The following is a 26,005-nucleotide window of genomic DNA, read 5'->3' as shown; positions in this document are numbered from 1 at the left end:
GACTCAGCACGGATGCCTCCTGCTGCATTACCATAATAACAAGGACGGAATTGCAAAGCTGCTTGTACTGTATGCGACTTCTCAATTCCGTCCTGTACTGAATCAGGCCCCTAGTCCTTACTTATTTATACTAATTGCTACAGGTTTTTAAAATAAAATAAACGTCTTGGAACATTACTAGTTGGCCAGGATTATAGATGTGTTTGACTGCGTGATCCAGTACAATCTATGCAAATTATGGAGACCTAAATATATTTTCATTATGTTATTTTTTCCATTCTAATAGGTTTGCCTATTGCTTTATTGGAATTGGTTTTTCTGTATTTGTTTTGACTGTTTTACAAATATGGACATTTCTGGCCTCTGCAACAAGACAAATAAGGAGGATTCGGCAGAAGTTTTTCAATGCTATACTTCATCAGGATATGTCTTTTTTTGATTCAAACCAGATTGGGACTTTGAATTACAGACTAACAAAGTAAGTAGAATCCACATATTGGATCGAATAAGATGTATTATCGTATATTTATAAGGTGTCACAATGCTCCACAACACCGGACAGTAGAGGCCATACATAACACAAGGGCATACAAGGCAAAAATAAATGCAGGCATGACAGCAAAGACTAAGGTGGGCCCTGCTCATGAGAGAGCCTACATTCTAATTGGGAGAGAACATAGTTGAAAAAGAGGAGCGAGTGACATTTGGACTGGAGGTTCTAACTATTGTGATGATGAATTAGTGTGGTAGTACACATGGAGGTAAAAGGCACCGGAACACCGTTGTGAAAGGTCTTCTGACAAATGATATAATCCGGAACAGCACTCTAGAACTTCCTTACAGTGCAGCATGCAGTGCTGGTTACACTGTAATAAGAGGCACACAGCAGGGCCAGTCCCAGGTCTGTGCAAGATGTTTTGGAACACAAAAAAAACACACATTGGTCTGCACAGTACAAAAAATAAGACATGAATTTATGGGATTCAGTATGATTGAATTCAATTCCCGACAGCGGCATCCCGACAGCAGTGAAAATCCTGATCGTCTAAGGTAAGTATTTTCTAACCTAATTCTACACCCTAACCCTAAACCTCCCTTAGGGGTGCCTAACCCTAACCTCCCCCCCAAGTGCCTAACCCTAATCCCCCCTCTAAGTGCCTAATCCTAACCCCCTCTTCCCCGCCGCCTAAACCTGTCCCCCGGGAGGGTGCCTCACCCTAACCTCCCCCCGGGGGTGCCTAACCCTCCCTTCCCCTAGCCTAACCCTAAACTCGCGGGGGGGTGCCTAACCCTAAGTCCCCCCCGGGAACCCTAAACCTAACCCTTCCCTCCCTGCGGCTGCCCGCGCCTGGCTTACCTTCGATCGGTAGGTCAGGTGTTGGGCTCCCGGCGTAGGGAAAATGACAGGCGTCGGGATCTCGACGCCTGTCATTTAACCCCTTGCCGGATTAGACAGTTGGGTTAGACAGTCGGGAAGCCGACGGTCGGGATTCCGTCCGTCGGCTTCCCGACTGCTTCCCGAATTTATGATATCAGATTCGTATCACATGCAGCATCCACCACAGACTGACGCAAGTATGGCCCAATACTGTAAACATAATGCTCTCTCTGCACTAATCACCAGCCTCTATTTGACATATCAGATCCTCTCTGATCAATTGGGCGAACACATGCTGGAGGCACGGAACAGAGGGCCTGATTTAGACCCGGACGCTATTTGCGGACGGTCGTTCCAAAAAAGGGGCCGGCTATTAAACTTGAGCGCTCGCTCTTTGCGGTTTGTTGACGCTTCTATGTCTGAGCGAGTGAACGAAAAATGCGCTTGCTATTTTGTAAAGACGCCCATTTGCCGATCGCATCACACGTCATCGCCGGTATTTATTTGATTAATCGGGTACATCGAAAGGCATCAGAACTGCTCGCAGTGCTTGTGGTAGGTTTTTCTGACTGCTATCACTGCGAGCAGTTCAGGCTAAAAGACAACCAAGTGACGTGGTCGATGACGCTCCTTTACTAATTATGCACTCCCATTAAACGCCCTTTTGACCGTTAGGCATGCCTGCGTTCGGATCTCCACTCCCCCGTTTTCAAGCACCTTCCCCTGTTACCACCCACAAACGGTACATTATGTCAATCAAATTAGCAGCCCCTCACTGTTTTGCGAGCGCACGATTTCCGATCGCAATGACTTTTGCGCATGCGCATTACGACCCATACGCATGCGCAGTTGTGCGAACATCGCTCAGAGCGAACGAGCGGCCGCTTACGAGCGGCTCTGAATCAGGCCCAGAGTCACCGATGTGCGATCAGTTGCACTTTGAGTAAATTCAGAACAGAAGCACGTGGGAAGGTGAGGGGTTAATGATAGAGGTAGTGTACAGGGTAGGTTACTGAAGAAGGGGTAATAGTGATGCAAAATGAAGGGGTTTATTAAGATGCAGGGAGGAAGGGTTACTTATAGTGATGAAAGGGCAATGGATTGGAGAAAGGAAACAAGTGAGCAGTGATATAATGCTGAGGAGGTAACAGAGATTGATGGGTGAAAAAGAGGGAGGTAAAAGGGAATTGGGTGTGCTGTGGATTTTAACTGTAGTTCCATCTATATTTTTAAGTTATTGTCAACGCCTTACATAATTATTGAAATTTTCTAACATTTTTCACAAATTGAGGCGCATTTAGCTCACAGTGTTCACCAATGAACAGACCTGCTCAACTCTATTTCCAGGCAGCGCAGAGGTGTGAATGTTTGAAAACGCTTAGGGGTCTATTCATGTACAGTAGCAGTGAAAACTCCTTTATCAGAGATAATAGGGCTTTTCACTGCTTCACCCCATTCAGAGAAGGGGTTACCGTGGAGAAAGCTCAGATTTCTCCAGCGGTGCCCCTGATTAGTGGAGATATCACTTCCCCATGTAGTAGTATGGGGAGAGCGATTCATAGAAGCACGGAAAGCTCAGATTTCCATTTCACTTCTCAAAAAAAAATTCACCATCTCCCTGTGGGAAGAAAGACAGCTGTCTTCCTGCCTCTTCCCAATCCTCTCCGCCCCCTTCTCTCATACAGGGCAATCAGAGGGGCCCCACGGCATGGGGTCTATTCATTAAGAAAATGAAAACAAAATTGTTACTTTTCACTATATATTGCATCGGTTCAATGCGATATATAGCTTTGTTATGTAGTAATTCATGAATACTTACTTTTCCGGCGGTTCTGGCGGTCCTGTCTTCAGCTGTGGTCCGGTGTGAGAAGTGTGGAGGCGAAGGCAGGTTCTTCCAGCGGATGCACCGGCAGCTGATCTCAGGGGAGGTTGCAGTGGCTGCTGGGATATTAAGGTGTGGAGCCAGAACGGGTGACGGGCAGAAGGCAGAGAAGTAAGCAACTGCCCTGCCCATTTCGCACTGAAGTTCAGATTACGCTATCCTGAGATGGCAAATCTGAACACAGCAGCGGAACAGAAAGCAGAGCTGTTCGTTCTTTTATGAAACGCACTCACCATACAAAAGTATGGTGATGCGATTCAGCCACGTCAGGAACTTCTCCATGGAAACCAGCTCTGTGAATAGCAGCAAGCAGAGAAAATCCCTGTTTACCGCAAAAGCAGGGCTTTTATTTTGAATAGAGCCCAGAGTTAGATATGTATAGCTTGGTGGCATTGGATGAGAGTTCAGGAGCAGATGTGGGTAAAATGCTTTGCCTTGTAACACAGAGCCCGATGCTGGCACCGCTATCAGAGGGACGAACAGCTTCATACTTCTACTTAAAAGCACTGTACAGCAATAGCAGCAGCCACTGTCAAAATAGCAGTGAGTAGCAGCACTGCATCGGCAGTTGAATACAGGGTGCCAAAAGCCTGACTTCTCCTCCACTGTCCCCCAAACGATGGTATGGGGACACGGTTACACAGCCACTACAGCGCCACTACCCTGCGGGACCTGTTCATTTTGCAAGACAGATGGGTCTATGCTAAGCTTTGGAGAGAGATAAAGTTGTTGGAGATAAAGAGCCTGATTCAGACCCGGTCGCTCTGACAGAGCGCTCGCTCTGAATCAGGGCCAGGTTTTTATTTTTTTAGAACGGCCTCCTGGCCGCTCGCATAGCTGTGGGTCAAGACCATTGTGACCATCGGGCTTGCGACGAGACTCTTGTGGTAGGGTCTCGTGGCCGCAAGCCCCAGAGAGATTTCGGCTCTAACAGAGCCAGAATCTCTCCACTGACATCACTTGTCAGTGGGGCCACCCCCAAACGGCAGGCGTTCTCATGGGAATGCCTCCGTTTGGGCAGCCACCCCTCTGGCCCGCCCACCAAAGGGGGTGAGCTGTCACTCAACATCGACAGCTCGCTGCCTTTGTTGCGAGACCCGGTGCGACGGAGTGCTCGTCGCTATCCGGGTCTCGTGCATGTGCACGATGGAGCCGGCTCCATTGTGCGCATGCGCTCTGGGCCACCATCGACCCGGTTGCGAGCGCTCAGCGCTTGCGACCGGGTCTGAATCAGGCACAAAGTACCAACCAGTCATCTCCTAACTGTCAATTTTCAAACACACCCTGTAAAGTGACAGGAGCTGATTGGTTGGTATTTTATCTCTGTCCACTTTATCTTTCTCCAAGGCTTAGTACATAGACCAGATAGTCCCTTGCTGTCCGGACACTGCCTGTGGTAACCCTAGGCGGCATCCACACTGAACATAAACACCTCATAGCTGAACATACAAATGGCAGGTAAGCTCAATTGTCCTTCTTTTTTAAAAGCATTGAGGCCCCTTCAAAATGTATTTTATGTGGGTCATGCTTTTTCAAAGTATTTTATGTGGATTTGGCTTTTTCAATGTATTTTATCTGGATCTGGCATTTTCAATGTATATTATGTGGCTCATACTTTTTCAATGTATTTTATGTGTATCATACTTTTACATGTATTTTATGTGGATCATACTTTTTTAATGTACTTTATGTGGATCTGGCTTTTTCAATGTTTTTTTATGTGGATCTGGCTTTTTCAATGTATTTTATGTGGGACTGTTTTTTCAATGTATTTTATATGGATCTGGCTTTTTCAATATTAATATGGATCCTGATTTTCCTATATGTAGAATCAATGTAGCTTTCCCTATATATTTAGTAGGGATGTGAGCCGATCCTGGTATTTTGGTTTTGGTTCTGTATCTCCTTCGTGTTTTGGATCTGGATTTGGTTTTGCCAAAACCACCCTTCCGTATATTGGTTTTGGTTTTGGATCTGTATTTTCTTCTACAAAATCATAAAAACAGCTGAAATTACATAATTTGGGTCTGTTTTTGTTCCTACGGTATTTTTAACCTCAATAACATTTATTTGCAGTCATTTCCAGTAATTTTTGATCACCTCAAAGCTCATAATATTGATTTAATTCAGTTTAGGCCAAAATATTGCATCAAGCTAGTTGGCAGACTAAGATAAGTGACAGCAGTGGGCGGCACTAACATGTGGCAGTTCAGCTTCCAACATGGTACAGAGTGGCACTGCAGTGATAGACAGGATGGCAGTTTAATAAACTATACAACCCCATAGGAAGTTTAAAAACCAAGAATGTTTTCATTAATCAAGAACTAGGTCAGAGACCCGAGGGAGTTGGAATATGTTTGTGGACTGAAGACAGGGAAAGGACGGAAGGATTGATTAGTTTTTAATTTATTTATTTTAATGTTTTGATTCTTAAGAAAATTTATGAGGGAGAATTAATGTAGGATCAAGTACTTCAGTTCCTGAAAGACATCTTTGATATGGAGGTTTTTCATACATCTAATAGAAATGTGGTGGCCTTGCTTGTGGTGGTGCTGCTAAATAGTACACACTGTAAACAGATGTTTTCTTTGTGCTCAGGGAGGTTGTTAGGAATAATGGGACCAAGACTTGCTGTTTACTTCAGAGGAAAGCAGCCTGTAGCTCTCCGTCTGAACTACAACTCCCAGCATCCGTGCTGGGCTTACTGAAAGTTGTTTGTCAACAATGGGTGGCGTGCCTCAGGTTACCTCAGCCTGCAATACGCACTGTATGTAACATGTAAATATGTATGTATGTGACCAATATACACAACTAAGTTTTGTATTAAACGTATTTTCACTTTATTGCACATATCCTGGCAGGAATATGCTCAGTGTTGCTGCTCATATTTCTGTTCTCTCGCATGACACCCACCATCTACATGATCCAATTGTTCCATTTAGAATTACCTACATACAAAGGAGGCAGGTGTTTATTGAGCTAAACCGTTATTTATAAAAATAGCCTATCAATTCACCAGGGTCCTGGGGCAACCTGTTGGAGTTGGGGGGGAGCAATTAAAAAAACTGGGTAAATTTGAAAATCTACAATGTTTTGCCCACCCCATGATTAAATTGGTGGTTCAGATATTTTTTTAAAAATAAAGGTGCATAAAGGAGATGGTGTCTGTGGCCATAACATTTTTGGACATTTTTGGGATGTATCAACCGCAGGTAGAAGATTTCAGCGGCTGTGGCAGTACGACTTTCATTAATCAAAAGGCCTGAGGGTGATGGAGTACATATGTTGTTAAAGGCAGGGAAAGGAAGGGTTAATTCGTAGTAAATTTAAATTAAGTTTTGGATTTCAAAGCAAATTTATGAGGTTGGAGGGGAGTCATTTACAAAAAAAATTTACTCATTAACATCAGTCCTTGCCCCAGTTGAGCTCTTTGATGGATCCGCATTTAAAAAAAAAATAAGAGGGGCATGCAAGATATGCTGTTTGTGGCAGCACACATAATGGAAGCACTGAACAGGAAGGGGGCAGAGGGATTTAAAAGTCTAGTACTAAAAATATGTTATCATTGTGCTTCTGTGATTATGTATAGGAAGGCTGCGAGGGGAGGTGGGAGAACATCTCCAGATACCATCACAAAATAGCCTCTCCATTTGGTGCTTGAGTTGCATCTCACCAAACATGGCTGTTATGATGAAGGAAAGCCAAGCCCACCAGGCTGGTATCTACAAATCAAGGTTGAAAAATGGCATAAGAGAAATTTGCAAGTATACCTATTTGTGATATTAGTTGAAATAAATACAGTATAAAACAAATAAAAAAAAAGTAAGCATCAGAGCAGTGGCACAAAAGCACGGCAGTTTAAAAAATTATAGGACATCTATGAAACATTTGCCACACAGCAGTGGCAGACAGGATGGCAGTTTAATAAACCATAAAATTAAAAATGTCAGGCAGCAATGCCCCAAACAGCACATAATGCAAAGAACAGAGGTGTAGATGGAATTGTGCTTGGGCCCTTCCACCCACTCTTATGTTGTATATATTAAACAGGACATACACAGTTTAATAAACCAATCACTTCAGCGACAGGGACTGCCAATTGTGGCTGAAGCGATTGGTTTGTTTGGGCCCCCACAAAACAAGCTAACAATGGGTAGCTGACATTGCTGGCAATGATCTCTTCATGCACAAACTGGCTTTACAGAGGCAAGATGTTGTCACCATCATCATCCGATTCCTCACCCTCATCAGTGTGTACATCATCATCACACAATATTTATTTGTCCCCACTGGAATCCACCATTACAGGTGCCTCTGTAATTTTTGAACGTAATTAGTGGTAAAGGTCTACCTTGTGGAATTTGTAGTTAATTTTAATGAACATCATCTTTTCAACATTTTGAGGAAGTAGCCAGTGGCGTAACTACTGCCCCTGCAGCCCCCGCGGTGGCTTGGGGGCGATGCCGAATGAGGGAGGTGCCGGCATCAATGAAGTGAGGGGAGAGAGGCAGCCTCACTGTCTGCTGTGCCTGCACGGAGTAACTGACAGGCGGGCCGCGGGTACGTGGGAGCAGCGAGCTGGCAGTGATACAGGGCTGCCAGCAGTGGCTGCACCTGTGCTAATCAATCCTGAGGTGAGGACTGCGGGCGACCTGCAGGAGCGTGGGAGTCGCGAGCCGGTTAATTACTGGCAGTGATACAGGACTGCCAGCTGGATGAATGCTGTCTGAATAATCCTTCAAAAGGATAATGACCAAGGAGGAGCTGCTGCGCATGCCAGGCTACAGCAGTTCCTCCCATGGGCCATTGCGGAGCCACCTCACCTCACCATCGGTCCGAGTCCAGCTGGCATCCCGGGCCCAGACCCATTCCGCTCCTACCAGTGTCACTCAGCAACAGATAAGGAGGAGGCGGTAAGGGACAAATAAGCTATATAATCTCTTCACTGTACATGCAACTTGTAATGTACATGTGTTAGTAATTTTTACACTGTATATATATATATATACACACATATACATATGTACATCTCACTTTTACTGACTAACACTGTATACAGTGTACATAATATATAGATATATTAGATAATATATACATCTACTGAATAATACTGTGTGACTGAAGGTAAAAGGTAGAAGTACATTGTGGGATGAATGTTTGTATATATATATATATATATAAAAAATCAACCTCTCGACCTCTCACACTCCTCTCAACCTCGCCCCAGCATCAAATTTTTTGGCAGGGGGGAGCAAAATTTATAGTTACGCCACTGGAAGTAGCCTCCTACGCCGGTCGCTGACAAGGTACACGGCTGTGCTAAAAACTCTTTCTGAGTACACACTGGAGGGTGGGCAGCTGAAGTAAAGCAAAGCCAGTTTGTGCAAGGGCCTCCAAATGCCTTTTTTTCCTGCCAGTAGTGAAACGTGCCTAATTGGACGCTATCAATAAAATAGTCCTCAACCATTCTTTGAATGGTAACTATATCAGAGTCACGGTAGAGGTCTCATTAAGTGTAGGAAATTCTTTTAGATCCGACCAGATGTCAAAACTTGTGTTGACTCATCTGCATCACCAGTGGGTATTTTTTGGGGAATGTTTAGTTTTTTTCTTGCCAGCCACATTTGCTGGAGAAACTGAAGGAGGAACCATCGCTGCATCACGTGCCATTTGAGCTGACAATTTGCTTACCAACAGATCTTTGCATCTCTTCAGATCTGTGTCCACTGGGAAGAAAGGCATGACATATGACTTAATCCTAGGATCGAGCACGGTCGCCAAAATATATTGATCCAACTGGAAGGTCCTGACAAACCTTGGATCCTGGTGAAGAGAATAAAGGACTTGATCTACAAGTGCGACATACTTAGCAGAATCGCTTTGTTTCAGCTCCTCCTTCAGTCTCTATAGCTGCATTTCCAATCGTCTGATTAGGGGAATTACCTGACTCAAGCTGGCAGTGTCTGAACTCACTTCACAGGTGACTACTTCGATAGGTTTCATCACTTCCCACAACATGGAAAGTATTTTCCAGTGAGCTTGAGTAAGGTACATTCCCCCTCCTCTTCCTATATCATAGTTCATTCTATAGCTTTAAATGGCTTTTTGCTGTTCCTCCATCTGCTGGTAGCAGGGCAATTTAAAAATTTCTTACAGGTGCTGCAATCTTCTACATGCACCTGCTGAATGGCGAAAATGTCCAGAAATTTTTCGGGCCACAGAGAGCATCTCCTGCATGGCTCTGTCATTTAAATAAAAATCTGCACCACCAAGTTAATTGTATGAGCAAAACATGAGACGTGTTGGAATTCACCCAGCTGCAAAGGTCTCACAATATTGGTGGCATTGTCAGTAAACACAAATCCAGAAGAGAGTGCAAGCAGGGTAAGCCATTTTGCAATTACTTCCCTGAGTTTTCTAAAAGGTTGTCAGTGGTGTACCTTTTAGTGAAACCTGTGAAACACAGAGTAGCCTGCCTCTGAATGAGCTGCTGTTTCTTCGAAGCTGCTTTTGGTGCCGCTGAAGGCAATACACCCACCCAGTGGGCTGTTACAATCATGTAATCTTGCGTTTGCCATGTTCCGCTTTTCCACATATCTGTGGTTAAGTGGACAGTGGGTACAACGGCATTTTGGAGGACACTAATTACGTTTTTTTTAAAAGTCCCTTTACGGGCTGGGAATTGCTTTTATAGTGAAGTGGAATCTTGATGGGATTTGGTAGCAGGGACACAGGACCTCAATTAACTGTCTAAAACCCCCTGCATTAATGGTGGATTTTGGATGCACATCTAATAGCAGCTTAGTTGTTATGGTGTCAGTGATCTGCTGTGCAACTGGGTGACTGCTGTCATACTTGCTCCCCCTTGCAAAGGATTGTTTAACAGTCAATTGTTTTTTTAAACTACTACTAGTAGTCTTCCTGGGCCCGTTCTGGGATGAAGATCCACTAACAGCAGCAGCAGGCGTAGCACTCAAGGATTCTTCTGAGGAATCCTGGATAGGGGAGGACTGAGTTAGCCTAATCAAATTGGATGCAGGACTACTTCCAATCATGATTAAGGATATTGTTGATGAAGATGGCAGGTGCTTAGATCTAGCAGAATGAAGGGAGTTAGCTGACACTGGACTGCTTGTTGTTACGTTTTTAGCCAAAGTTTCTGAATTTGGCAAAACTTTGGTTGGTCCCTACCTCTACTTACTCTGGCTTTACAAAGGGTACAGATGGATTGACAATTGTTGTCTGGATTTGGGTAGAAATCATTCCAAGAATAAGAAGTGGATTTTTTGTCTTATGTCCAGGCATGACAGGGCTCTTCCTTATCATGGGCAACAACTGTTTCCACTGGTGCCTAATTTACACAAACAACATCTTCATCAACAACATCCTCATCATCAACATCCTCATCTTCAACATCCTCATCATCGACATCCTTATTAGCGTCAACTACACAATTATCCTGCCCCTTCCTGGTGCACTTCCACAACAACATCCTCGATTTCTATGTCAGTATTTTGACTTGTGCTGCTCATCCCCACATTTGCAGGGGGCGCAAAAATGGTGGAAGGAGGCTCCTCTTCGAGTACAGTATTGGAAAGGTCAGGCTCACACATGGCACCCGTGGACACACTTAGACTTACCTCAGGGATTTGTGACATTTCTGAGCACATAGTTGGTTCCTGGGCCTTAATGATTTTAATTTTTTTGAAACTTCTAAAGGAAGAAGGGCTTATATCATCACAAGAGGGAGAACCACCAGTCATAATAAATATAGGTCAAGGGCTTAGCCTCTCCTTGCCACTTTGTGTGGTGAAAGGCATTTTGCCAATTTTATTTCTTTCTGTAGTTAACTTTCTCTTTGATTTTTTTTTCTTTACAACTGTAAAAGATTGATTCTTTGATTTTAGATGCCCTGACTTAAGCCCCCTTGGGCATTGGTTTTAGTTGATTACATTGACGGACTATTATCGTCACTGGTGGCAGCAGCTCCAGCGCTAGTATGTGGTTCCTGCTCTACTCTCAACTGATTGTTCTCCATATCAACACAGCACACATTTCAAACTTTGGGCCTGATTCATACCCGTTGGCTATCTGCGTACGCTCGCTAGATGCGTATGCAAATTTTTCAAAGTGACGCCACGGGAAGTGATCGCTCGCCAAGGCATAAGCACGCCTACCATGTCTTAGCGAGCAGCCACTTTGTGTATGCATATGCCCAATCGCACAGGCAGAGCCACCCACCAGCAACACGTCATCTTCAGGAAGTGTATTAAAACATTGGTACATCGAGCACCATCGGATGCTTGAGGTAGCTTTACCCTACCGCAAGCATTGCGAGGAAATCAGTGTAAAAAAATGGCAATTGACGTGTACAATGATGCTGCCTGTTAATTATGCACGCCTCTAAAACACTTATTGAATGCGGCATACCATTCCGACCTAAGCCTATACTACACTTAAGGTGCCCACACACATAGCGATATTTTACACGATCTGGCCGATTCCGACGAATCGTGACGACAGATCGTGTAAAATATGGCCAAATCGTGAGGAAATCGTGAGTCCTAACTCACGATCACGATGCGATGCGTGTCCCCAATATTTATATTTATTATAGTGATTTGTTGATATTATTAAACTGTGAATACTTTATGAAGTTTACACTGCGCTATGATGAACCTACAGCGTCACTCACAATACTTTATGAATTTTACACTGCGGTATGATGAATCTACAGCGTCACTCACAATACTTGTATGAATTTTACAGTGCGGTATGATGAACCTACAGCCTACAAGAATACTTGCATGAATTTTACACTGCAGTATGGATGGCAGCGCCAACATATTTTTATGAATATTCCACCGCGGTATGATTGACCTACAGCGTCACAATATTTTTTATGAATATTACACTGCGTTATGGCCAGCAGCACCACAGCATGCAAGAGCACAGTGACTGCACACCCCTGGATTGGACACACAGCCCTTGATTGAACAGCCCCCCCCCCCCTCTGGGCAGAGCATAGCACACCCCTCTTTAAACAGCCCCCTGGACAGAGCACACTGACAGCACACCCCTGTTTTAGACAGAAGCGCTGTCAGAGCACAGTGACAGCACACCACTGGATTGGACACACTGCCTCTGATTGCGCAACCCTCCCTGGGCAGAGCACAGCACACCCCTGTTTAAGCAGCCCCTGGACAGAGCACAGCGACAGCATACCCATGCATTGGACAACAGCCCCTGATTGAACAACAGCCCCCTTGCAACAGTCCCCATGTCACATAGCCCCCCTTGGACTGAGCACAGCACAGCCCAACAACCCGAGACTCAGCAAGGAAATGGCGCTGATCACAGTGGGGAGGAACTTATATACAATCAAAGACCCGCGAGCATCCGACAGTGGAAGGATGACATTTTGCCTCATTTTGAATTCTGAATCAGGCGGGAAAACCCAAGACTGATTCGGATCCTACTCTGATCCCCTATGTTCGGGTGGGTCCGGTTCTCGGAGAACTGGACCTGTTCATCTCTAATATTTAGTATGGGTTCTGGTTTGCTGTTGGTGTGTGCGTACAAATTTACAGCAGTTTTCTCTCTTATATTTCTGTATTTGTATAGTTTTATATATTAAAGATTCACATGTCATAATAACACCCAACACCACCCCACAACCCAAACTTTGAAATTTAAAAAAAAAAAATTGTTTTATGCACCAACTGATGCCCCTTCCCTGCTGTAGCACCGCCCACATCACTCACATCGACGTCCACCTCTGCCCCTCCCCCTCCTTCTCACAGGCGTTCCTGAACCTATTTTTCTATAAAAATAGCACTGAAGAAAAGTAATCTCTAATAAATAGATGGGTCTTCAGAAGGCATTTAAAGATTTGACGGCTGTCGGAGGGTCTGGTCTGGTGCGGTTGAGAATTCCATAAGTGGGTAGCAGCACAGAAAAATTTGCACGCGATTGGTTACCAGGGATGTGGCAAGGTGCAGGACAGTTGTACAAATAAGAGATCTGGAGGAAGAGTATTTATATGACATTTGAGATGTATGAACAGCTGGAGCTGTTGAGTGGTTTGTAGGTAAGGGTAAGTAATTAAAATTGGATGCCGAAGGACACAATGACTCAGTGTAAGGATTTGTAAAGCGGTGCAATAAGCAAGAAAGATTGGTTTTATAGTGGCAGTTAAGATGGATTAAAATGGGGACATTGCCAAATAGCAGAAGGATGCAGTTGTTAATACAGATGTATTGGAATGGATGGTGACCCATGCCAGGGAAATATATTTCCTGGATGTAGAAGTATGCAGCCAGAAACAAAGTTCTCCATATAAATGCAATTGTAGGGGATGATCTTGGTGCTTCTCCAAATTTGTAGAACATCAGTTTCTTATCGGAGAGTGGAAGTTCAAGAGATTCAAATGTTGTATCGAAAAAAAGAGAAAAGGGTAGATAATAGTGTACACTGTGTATGCATGACTTAAAAATAAAAAATGTGCAATTGAACTAACCAACATCCCCATTGAGTAATCTTAGACCAGTACTCGATGGTGGTTGCATGAGCAATGATTGGTTGTGGGGTCTCAGTTGTATGCTAGGCCGTAATAGTTATATACTCAGGAGAGGATTAGATTGCATATTGTATAAAAGGTACTTTGGGGTTCCGAGTCGAACTGAGGAGCTTATTCAGAGCCGGTCGCTAGCAAGCGGCCGCTCGTTGCAGACGATGTTCACTAATGTGCGCATGCGTGTAGTGCGTGTGCGCAAACTTGTACGAGCGATCGGAAATTTCTCGCTCGCCCTGCAAAGACAGCCCAGTGGAATGAGTGACAGGAGAGGCCGTTTGTGGGTGGTAACAGGGGCAGGCCAGTAGTAACTGGGGAGTGTAGTTGCGGACGCAGGCGTGCCAGAGTGTTTTCATGCCATTTCTGTGGCATGCATAATTAACAGGCAGTATCATAGTACACGTCACCTGGCTGATTTTTACACTGAAGTGCTCGCAGTGCTTGTGGTAGGGTACAGTCAACCGCAAGTGCTGCTGTCAGATTCGATGGAACCCGATGTACCGATGGTTGTATATACCTCTTGGAGATGACGTACGCAAGTGGGCGGCTAAAGACAGGCTAAAGGGGGTCCATAAACACAAAGTGATCGCTCGCCGAGACATAGTGGGCGTGCTTATGCCTTGCCGTGCGAGCGGCTGTCTTGACGTCACTTAGCTGAATTTCCATATGCTGGGAGCGAGCGGCCGCAACTAGCGAACAGGCCTGAATCAGGCCCTGAGACCCAGTTCAGAATTACTTTGGGGTTCTGAGTCAAACTGAGTCCCAGTTCAGAATTACTTTGGGGTTCTGAGTCCCAGTTCGGAATTACTTTGGGGATTTCAGAGTCAAACTGAGTCCCAGTTCGGAATTACTTTGGTGTTCCGAGCAGTACTGAGTCCCAACTCTTGTCTTCTCACAATTCATATTAAGAAATGAGATCTCATGGATATTGGGCCTGATTCAGACCCACTCGCCAGATGCGATTGCCCGCTTCTAGCTTATGCATATCTGGCACACACCCAGCAAGGCAAGCGATCGCAAGGCAAGACATAAGCACGCCCACTATGTCTTGGCGTGCAATCACTTTGTGTATGTAGACGCCCACTATCCATTCTTAAAACGCCCACTTGCGTACGTCATCTCCTGGAAGTGCTTAAAAACATTGGTACATTGAGCACCATCAAATGCGATCGCAGCGCTTAAGGTTGACTATACCCTGCTTCAAGCACTGCAAGCACTTAAGTGTGAAATTCCACCAAGTGACGTGAACTATGACGCTGCCTTTTAATTATGCACGCCTCTGAAAAGGCATTGCAACACTCAGGCACGCCTGCGTTCGCACCTCCACTCCCCCGTTAGTAGAGCCCTGCCCCTGTTACCACCCACAAACGGCCTCTCCTGTCACTCATTCAGATGGGCTGTCTATGCTGGTTGAACAAGCCCTTCCAGACCACTCGCAGTGGTTCACGCACGCGCATTGGGATGCATACGCATGCGCAGATTGGAAATATCGTCCGCAAACGAGCGAGCGGCCGCTTGCGAGTGGGTCTGAATCAGGTCCATTGTGTTTTACATTTAAGTCCCTCTCTCATGATTTCAGGTGCTATGAGGTGGTCAAAATTGACTAGAAATGACAGTTATTGATGTTAATCATAGTGTAGGAACAAAAACATGTCCAAGGTACATGATCCTAGCTGTTTTTATACATTTTTAAAGAAATCCAAAACCTTTAAGAGTGGTTTAACCAAAAACAAACACAGGGGTCCGCGCACATCTTTATTTTTTGTATATAACTTAAGGGTGGATGGGAGGGCCCAAAGACAATCTCATCATGCACTACTTTTCATTGTCTGCTTTGCCCACCTTGTTGTATTGATGTAAAGACTACTAGCCTGTTACTACATCTACATTTACCTGTACTGGCCAGAAGCCTGTGATTTGCTGTTTTGAGAAGTGTATTGGTAATATTTTCCACTATGCTTTTACTTCAGGCTATTCATTCTTGATTAATGAAAACATTCTATAGGGTCGTATAGTTTATTAAACTGCCATCCTGTCTGCCACTACTGTGCCACTACATGTCATTGATGTGCTATAGTCTTAATCAAAAAGAAGACAAAGACAATAGGGCGCTAATCAGAGTAGATGTAAAATAATAATAAAAATTGATCATCTAAAATAAGTGTATTTGCAGAAAGTGTCTTTGGATATGTCTAGAGTCCCGCTGCTCCCAATGAGGAGCTGAACCTCATACAAATAATGCAGAACAAAAAAACAATAATGGAAGTGCAGAGTCAATAGGCATATGACATATGATAAATAAATGGATTAATACATAGTTTTAAAAAATTATATAAAAAAATGTTTTAATACACTAAAAATTAATAAACATAAGATCAGAGATAGGAAAAGTAGTCAATGTAACATGTAAAAAAGTGATCATATATACATAATAAAAACATATAATAAATGCATATAATGAATACGACAATAATCAAAAGAAACTTGCCGCCCACTTCTGGTGATGAAGTGGATAGCCAAGGGCTACAAAATATCCTCCTAAATTGCAAGAGAGGGACCACATGTATCAACCTAGAAGTAAATGTAACTTCTTATGAAACAATTACAAAAATAACAAATATAGCATGAGGTGTGAGGTGGTCAAAATTGACTGGAAATTACTGGAAATGAATGTGATTGATCAGTGGCGTAACTAAGGTATTTGGAGCCCAGGGCAAAATTAAAACAGAGCCCCCCCATGTGCGCAGGCAAAAATGGGCGTGGTCACATGCCACAAGGGGCATGGCCACTGAAAAATGGGGCGTCTCAACATGACACACACCTCTTTCTCGTCACTCTGGGAACATTCCTTTCCATTACATATGCACCTTAATGCCCTGAGTAGTAGTGCCCTTTATACAGTGCCCCCAGTAGTGCACCCTTATACAGTGCCCCCAGTAGTGCACCCTTATCCTGTGCCCCCCTATGCAGTGCCCCTTATACAGTCCCCCCTATGCAGTGTCCCCAGTAGTGGTCCCTCTTATGCAGGTCCCCAGTAGTGTCCCTTATACAGTACACCCAGTATGCAGTGCCCCCAGTAATGATCCCTCTTACGCAGGCCCCCAGTAGTGCCCCTTATACAGTACCCCCAGTATGCAGTGCCCCCAGTAGTGGTCGCTCTTATGCAGGCCCCCAGTAGTGCCCCTTATACATTACCTCCAGTAGTGGTCCCCCTTATGCAGGCCCCCAGTAGTGGTCGCTCTGATGCAAGCCCCCAGTAGTGCCCCTTATACAGTACTCCCAGTAGTGGTCCCCCTTATGCAGGCCCCCAGTAGTGGTCCCCCTTATGCAGGTCCCCAGTAGTGGCCCTTATACAATGCCCCCAGTAGTGACCCCCCTATACAGTGCCCCCAGTATGCAGGCCCCCAGTAGTGGTCCCTCTTATGCAGACCCCCAGTAGTGCTCCTTGTACAGTACCCCCAGTAGTGGTCCCCCTTATGCAGGCCCCCAGTAGTGGACACCCTTAAGCAGGCCCACCGGAAGTGCCCAATATACAGTACCCCAAGTAGTGGTCCCCCTTATGCAGACCCCCAGTAGTGGTCCCCTTTATGCAGACCCTCAGTAGTGCCCCTCATACAGTGCCCCCAGTAGTGATCCCCCCTATGCAGTGCCCCCAGTAGTGGTCCCTCTTATGCAGGCCCCAATAGTGCCCCTTATACAGTACCCCCAGTATGCAGTGCCCCCAGTAGTAGTCCCTCCTATGAAGGCCCCCAGTAGTGCCCCTTATACAGTGCCCCCAGTAGTGGTCCCCATTATGCAGGCCCCCAGTAGTGCCCCTTATACAGTGTCCCCAGTAGTGATTCCCCCTATGCAGTGCCCCCAATAGTGGTCCCTCTTATGCAGGCCCCCAGTATTGCTCCTTATACAGTACCCCCAGTAGTGGTCCCCCTTATGCAGACCCCCAGTAGTGGTCCCCCTTATGCAGGCCCTCAGTAGTGCCCCTTATAAAGTACCCCCAGTATGCAGTGCCCCCAGTAGTGTTCCCTCTTATGCAGGCACCCAGTAGAGGTCCTCCTTATGCAGGCCCCCAGTAGTGCCCTTATACAGTGCCCCCAGTAGTGATCCCCCCTATGCAGTGCCCCCAGTAGTGATCCCCCCTAAGCAGTGCCCCCGTAGTGGTCCTCCCTATTCAGTGCCCCTGGCCAGTATTGCAAAACAGACAAAGACATACATACACAAAACTTTCACTGACTTACCTGAATCCCCACTCCTGCCGCTGTCTGCTCCTTCGTCATCCAGTCCCACTTGGTACTATGGGAGAGACGTCATGACATCTCTCCCATCACCCACTGCCAGAGTCGGAAGGCGGCGCTCATGAGTGAGCTCCAGCCCGGCTTTGGCAGTGGGCGCAACAGCAATGAGAGTCTGTTTGACTCTCTTTGGTTGCTGAAACAAACACATCGCCGCCGGGTAGTACGAGTGTACTACCCAGCGCCGGCGGCGATGTGTGTGTAACTGTGTAGTGCCTACCACACTCACCATGGTCTGCACTACACTGAATGACTAGGGCGGGCCTGTACGCTTAGTTATTAGGGCTACGTGGATGATGTAACGGGTAATGGCCAGCAGTCAGTGACCACGTGTACCAACGCTGTTGTCACAGTCGGCTCCCGTCTTCACAGCAGCCTGAGAGTATAGAGTATGCAGCGAGTAGTTAACTTGTGATGATCACTTGTCAATTGCCGAATATTAGTAAGTAGTAGGCAGCTGGACACAGGTCGAATCTCCGGTGTTCCTGTCAGAGAGCAGCAACGCGTTTAAGCTACCGCCGTAGCCCTTTTCCAGCTGGAATGCTCACCTCTATCCATTATGCAGTTTAAATAGCACAAGGACAGAGATGATTGGAAAATTAGTTAATCAGATTTAACCACCAGTGGTCTGAAATATTCAGCTGAAGAGCTCCTAATCAATCTAATTTAACCTGAAACCACAATAGTTCAACTGATCTACCGTATATACTCGCGTATAAGTCGACCCGAATATAAGCCGAGGTACCTAATTTTACCACAAAAAACTGGGAAAACTTATTGACTCGAGTATAAGCCTAGGGTGGAAAATGCAGCAGCTGGTAGTGCCCCCAGTAGTAATCCCCCCTGGTAGTGCCCCCAGAAGTAATTCCCCCTGGTAGTGCCCCCAGTAGTAATATCCCCCCTGGTAGTGCCCCCAGTAGTACCCCCCCCTGGTAGTGCCCCCAGTAGTAATCCACCCCCCTAGCAGTGCCCCCAGTAGCAATATCCCCCCTGGTAGTGCCCCCAGTAGTAATATCCCCCCTGGTAGTGCCCCAGTAGTAATATCTCCCACTGGTAGTGCCCCCAGTAGTAATCCACCCCCCTGGTAGTGTCCCCAGTAGTAATCCCTCCCCTGGTAGTGCCCCCAATAGTAATCCCCCCCTGGTAGTGTCCCCAGTAGTAATCCCCCCCTGGTAGTGTCCCCAGTAGTAATCCCCCCCCTGGTAGTGCCCCCAGTAGTAATCCCCCCCCTGGTACTGCCCCCAGTAGTAATCCCCCCCCTGGTACTGCCCCCAGTAGTAATCCCCCCCCTGGTACTGCCCCCAGTAGTAATCCCCCCCCTGGTACTGCCCCCAGTAGTAATCCCCCCCCTGGTACTGCCCCCAGTAGTAGCCCCCCCAGTAGAGAGAGATGTAATAAAAAAAAAACACTTACCTGAAACCCCGCTCCTGGTCCCGACGCTGCTACTGGCTCCTCCGGCCGCTTTGCATTATGGGAGAGACGTCGTCATGACGACGTCTCTCCCATTACCCACTGCGGGAGCCGGAAGATGGCTCCCGCAGTGGGAGCAGCAGCAGCCGATGAGAGTCTGACAGACTCTCATCGGCTGCTGATTACAACAAACACACAGCTGCCGGCTCCGGCGGCTGTGTGTTTGGCAGTGTGTAGTGCTGACCGAACTCCGTCCGGTCAGCGCTACACACGCGTTGCAGCTGTGTCACAGAGACACTGGGCCTGATTCAGAGCCGCTCGTAAGCGGCCGCTCATTCGCTCCGAGCGATGTTCGCACATCTGCGCATGTGTATGGGTTGTAATGCGCATGCGCCAACCAGTCAGTGCGGTCGGAAATCGTGTGCTCGCAAAATAGCGAATGCCTGCTAATTTGAGTGACAGAATGAGGCGTTTGTGGGTGGTAACAGGGGAAGGTGCTTGAAAACGGGGAGTGGAGATCCGAACGCAGGCGTGCCAAACGGTCAAAACGGGCGTTTTAAGGGTGTGCATAATTAACAAAGCAGCGTCATCGACCACGTCACTTGGTTGTCTTTTAGCCTGAACTGCTCGCATGATTGCGGTAGGAAAATGCTACCACAAGAATAGCGAGCAGTTCATACGCCTTTCGATGTACTCGATTAATCTAATATATAGCGGAGATGACGTATGATGCGAGCGGCCAGGGGGCGTCTTTACAAAATAGCGAGCGCATGTTTCGTTCGCTCGTTCAGACATAGAGGCGTCAACAGACCGCAAAGAGCGAGCGCTCTATTTAAATATCCAACCCCTTTTTCTTAACGAGCGAGCGCAAATAGCGTCCGGCTCTGAATCAGGGCCACAGTCTGCACCGCGGCCCGCATGGTACGCTACTCAGCTGCGTACCATGAGGGCATGACTCGAGTATAAGCCGAGGGGGTGCTTTTTCAGCACAAAAAATGTGCTGAAAAACTCGGCTTATACTCGAGTATATACGGTAAGTTGTTTTAAACAGACAGTATATATCTCTCTCATAATACATAGGGGGAGGGGCCCTAGATTGCACACCCTAAGCACAGTGTGAGGTGCTACCTGCTGAGACTTGTAGTGCTGCAAGCATAAAGAGACAAATGCAAGTGCACACTCTAACCATGCGGAACCTAATAATATAATTGCTAAATAGCATCAAAGAGGTTCTTTGCATAATAATGGCCATAATTATGGGCCTGCCCACCGCGTCCAGGTGACCTCTATCAGGCAGGTCCCTAACACTCCTATGGAACAAATATAGGGCACGGGACCCCCCAGGCCAACCCAGCAGAACCGTCCCATGGCATCACACTAGTGTGAGATTTAATATCTCTCTCATAGCAGTATGCAATAAAACATACAAATTAATTATACATAGATAATCTTTTAGTGTAATGATTAATTAGTATACCACATATTTTAAATATATATATAAATTAAAAACAGCATATATAAATAATAGCTATTTTAACCAAATGTCCCAACAAAAAAATATGACATAACATTATCAAAATAGTTACCTATAACATTTATAAAGAGAGGGTTAGTTTCACAGATATCTATATAGCTCCTAATGGGTTTATTATTCTAAAACACACCAGCTCAATGGTGTAGAAGAGAGTAAAGGGGGGCATCCACTACACGATTTTAGCAGGCGATTGAACGATAACGACGTCGTTATCGTTCAATCGTTTAAAAATCGTTTATAAATCGTGCAGTGTTTGGTCGTTAGCGATCAATGATGCACACTCCCGCTGGTCGTTTGATCGTCTCGTCAGTCGACCGAACATGCAGGTAAATTTCACTTGATCTATTAAAGATCGTTTGCAATCGTTCAGACTGAAAGATAAAATTTCAAGGGAAAAAAATCAAGGGAAAATCGTTTAGAGATTGGACAGGGAGTAGATCATCTAGTGGATGTGCCCCTTACATAAAAACTTTTTAATTTCTACTAACATAGGGCCTGATTCTGACCCGCTCGCGAGTGCTCGCAAGCGGGTCGATGGTGCCCAAGTGCGCATGCGCACGACGGAGGGAGCTCCGTCGTGCGCATGCGCGAGACCCGGCGAGCGACGGGGTCTCGCACCAAAGGGGGCGTGCTGTCGATGGTGAGTGACAGCACGCCCCCTTTGGTGGGCGTGCCGGGGGCGTGGCTGCCAGACGGAGGCGTTCCCAAGGGAACACCTACCGTCTGGGGCCGGCCCCACTGACATCACTAGTGATGTCAGTGGGAGTGATTTTGGCTCTGATAGAGCCAAAATCACTCCAGGGCTTGCGGCAACGAGACCCTACCGCAGGGTCTCGTCGCAAGCCCGATGGTCGCGATGGTCTTAACCATCGCGACCATCATCATGGACGCTCACATAAGCTGTGGGTGGTAACCCACAGCTATGCGAGTGTCCAGGAGGACGCACCAAAAACAAAAAAAAACCGCCCTGATTCAGAGCGGGCGCGGTCAGTACTAATATTATTATAAGCCTCAACAACCAAGAAGGAGCTTAAGGACTCGATTTGAAGGGCACCCACTATTTGTTTTGGTACCCTTACTATAAAAAACGTTCTAATAACAGAGGTAGATAATAAAAGAAGAAGAGAACAAGAGAAAAAAAGAAAAAAATGGTAGTGGAAAAACCAATATATAGTAGTAATCACAAATTGCCAGTAGAAAAACCCATGTAAAGTATGTCCCCCTTGCTAATAGCAATCCTATATAGAATCATAGCTCATATAGGTCTAGTATATCCAATAGCAACAGCAACAACATAGTATTTTAATCTAACATATTTAATATTTATTATTATTATTGTTACTTAGATAGACCATCCCCAGATAATGCAAACAACGATATCCAGTTTAATAAATTGGAACCCCTACATAAAAAAGCATAGAAACATAAATATAATATAAATACAACAGATATTGTAGGGAGAAACCCCCAGACATGTTGTGAAAACCAAAACATGACAAAGATTTAGAACCAAAACCTCTATTCTACTCACATGGAGTCTCTGGAGTGGTGCAGCTGGAGCCTCCGAAATCACTGGGGGTGTGTCACTGACGCGTTTCTCGGCACAAGACGTTTTTTCAAAGCTGTCACCACTCCAGAGACTCCATTACCTCACCACCTAGTGCCACTCACCACTGTGTGGATTCTTTGCCGGGCACACGGACTTTAGGTGCCGGCTCTGACTACGGTGGCTCCTTCCACAAAATGAGCATGATCAGTCCGCTCACTTAGCAGCACGCACATCCAGGTGCATCTGCCCAGCGCTGAGTCCCAGCAGCCTTATATCCACACGGGCTCCACATGATCCATGCTTTTCAGATCCGGAGACCTGACAAATAAATGCCGTCTCCTCTCAGGTACCTGATCTCATTATCTCCTGAGGAGCATATATCATTTAAACACCAGGACTCTTTCAAGCCATTTTGAGCAGTTCTCACTGTCACCAATTGTGAGTACAATATATACAAATTTTCTTACTTCATCTGTTGGGATTTTCAAACTGACAGACCATTGTGAGACTGAGGACCTTATTCAGAGTCGGTCGTTGCGGCCGCACGGTCGTAAGGGAAAAGGGGCCGGATATGCAAATGATGCACTCGCAAGTTGCGTTGTTAAGATGGGATCGTTAGCTGGACGACCAAGAGGAGGATGCGGCCGTAAGACTAAAATTACGCCCCCTTCTCGTTTGCATTACACGTCATCTCCGGGCATATAAGGATTAATCGAGACCATCGGGAACCATCGGAGCTGGTCGTAGAGCTTAAGGTTGACCATACCCTCTCTTAAGCTCTACGATCAAGTCAGTGTAAAATCCTCCCATGTCACGTGTGCTATGACACTACTTTGTTAATTATGCACTCCCATAAAACGCCATTTGCATAGTCAGGCACGCCTGCGTTCGGATCTCCACTCCCCTGTTCACAAGCACCTTCACCTGTTACCACCCACAAACGCCTCATCCTGTCACTCACACTAACGACCTGGCCAAGTTCAAGGAGAGAGTTATTTCCGATTGTAACAGCTAGTTTGCGCACGCGCATTGTGAATTTTACGCATGCGCAGTTTAGCGAACGTCGGTGGCGTACGACCATGCGGCCGCAACGACCGACTCTGAATGAGGTCCTCATTCTTACCAAGGTGGTTACTTTCGGTGTTTTGTGGCACACCGGGTGTTCAGACCATTAAGGATTTTTGGGATAATTTCCACTATCCAATTATTGGCTGCTATTTAGAGGGCCTTCAATTAAGGATTTCTATTTAGAGACAATTAGACAATTCAGATCTGTCACTATTTTTGCTACTTTTTAAATTGCTACAATATAAGTTACATCTTTCTCAAGCTTCATTACTTTTCAATAAGGATCTCTAATAGAGACAATTTAATAATTGCTGTATTTGTTATTAATTGTTTCATAAGAAGTTACATTTACTTCTAGGTTGATACATGTGGTCCCTCTCTTGCAATTTAGGAGGATATTTTGTAGCCCTTGGCTAACCACTTCATCACCAGAAGTGGGCGGCAAGTTTCTTTCGATTATTGTCATATTCATTATATGCATTTATTATATGTTTTATTATGTATATATGATCACTTTTTTACATGTTACATTGACTACTTTTCCTATCTCTGATCTTATGTTTATTCATTTTTAGTGTATTAAAAAATGTTTTGATAAAAATTTTTAAAACTATGTATTAATCCATTTATTTATCAATTGTCATATGCCTATTGACTATGCACTTCCATTATTGTTTTTTTGTTCTGCTATAGTCTTACTTTAGCCAGCCAGTTTGCTGCAGCATTTGGCAAATATTGGTGAAAACAACATTGTGAGCTGTGAGGTGGTCAAAATTGACTGGAAATTACTGGAAATTAATGTTATTGATCAGTGGCGTAACTAGGGTATTTGGAGCCCAGGGCAAAATTAAAACAGAGCCCCCCCATGTGCGCAGGCAAAAATGGGCGTGGTCACATGCCACAAGGGGCATGGCCACTGAAAAATGGGGCGTCTCAACATGACACACACCTCTTTCTCGTCACTCTGGGAACATTCCTTTCCATTACATATGCACCTTAATGCCCTGAGTAGTAGTGCCTCTCTTACAATGCCCACTGTAGTAGTGCCCCTTATGCAATGTCCCCAGTAGCAGTGCCCCATGTAGTAGTGCCCTTTATACAGTTACCCCAGTAGTGCACCCTTATACAGTGCCTCCAGTAGTACAACCTTATCCTGTGCCCCCCCTATGCAGTGCCCCTTATACAGTCCCCCCCTATGCAGTGTCCCAGTACTGGCCCCTCTTACGCAGGTCCCCAGTAGTGTCCCTTATACAGTACACCCAGTATGCAGTGCCCCCAGTAATGATCCCTTTTATGCAGGCCCTCAGTAGTGCCCCTTATACAGTACCCCCAGTATGCAGTGCCCCCAGTAGTGGTCGCTCTTATGCAGGCCCGCAGTAGTGCCCCTTATACATTACCCCCACTAGTGGTTCCCCTTATGCAGGTCCCCAGTAGTGGCCCTTATACAGTGCCCCCAGTAGTGATTCCCCCTATGCAGTGCCCCCAGTATGCAGTGCCTCCAGTAGTGGTCCCTCTTATGCAGGCCCCCAGTAGTGCCCCTTATACAGTACTCCCAGTAGTGGTCCCCCTTATGCAGGTCCCCAGTAGTGCCCCTTATACAGTGCCCACAGTAGTGATTCCCCCTATGCCATGCCCCCAGTAGTGGTCCCTCTTATGCAGGCCCCCAGTAGTGCCACTTATAAAGTACCCCCAGTATGCATGGCCCCCAGTAGCGGTCCCTCTTATGCAGGCCCCCAGTAGTGCAGCTTATACAGTACCCCATGTAGTGGTCCCCCTTATGCAGGCCCCCAGTAGTGCCCCTTATACAGTGCCCCAGTAGTGATCCCCCCTATGCAGTGCCCCCAGTAGTGATCCCCCACTAAGCAGTGCCCCCATAGTTGTCCTCCCTATTCAGTGCCCCTGGCCAGTATTGCAAAACAGACAAAGACATGACATACACACACAATACACTCACTGACTTACCTGAATCCCCACTCCTACCGCTGTCTGCTCCTTCGTCCTCTCGTCCCGCTCGGTACTATGGGCAGGGCCGGATTAAGGGGGGGGGCGACAGGGGCGGTCGTGGCTTCACCCGCCGCTAGTGTAGTGTAGACCGCGCAGTGAGCGCGGCCACACTACACAGTGACAAACACACAGCCACCAGCGGCAGCTGTGTGTATGTTACAGCAGCCGATGAGAGTCACACAGACTCCCATTGACTGCTGCTTCAACGGAGGGAGCTGGCTGGAGCTCACTTATGAGCTCCGTCTTCCGGCTCCTCCCCGGGTGATGATGGGAGCGACGTCATGACGCTGACGTCTCTCCCATACTGCAGGAGAAGAG

General features: G+C 46.1%; 1 protein-coding gene across 1 annotated transcript in view; it reads left to right on the top strand.

Moving 5' to 3' along the window:
• Positions 1-26,005, top strand: part of LOC148476986 (ATP-dependent translocase ABCB1-like) — a 248,609-nt gene that overhangs the window by 61,423 nt on the left and 161,181 nt on the right. Inside the window, exon 4 of the mRNA XM_088457386.1 lies at positions 287-478. Coding sequence (XP_088313512.1) covers positions 287-478 — 192 coding nt within the window. The remainder of the gene's footprint in view (positions 1-286; positions 479-26,005) is intronic.

This window comes from Taudactylus pleione, unplaced genomic scaffold (genome assembly GCF_031769625.1).
Source record: "Taudactylus pleione unplaced genomic scaffold, aTauple2 ptg000758l, whole genome shotgun sequence".
NCBI lineage: Eukaryota > Metazoa > Chordata > Amphibia > Anura > Myobatrachidae > Taudactylus > Taudactylus pleione.
The sequence above is the reverse complement of the archived record's forward strand: the minus strand, read 5'-3'. Positions and strand labels throughout refer to the sequence as shown.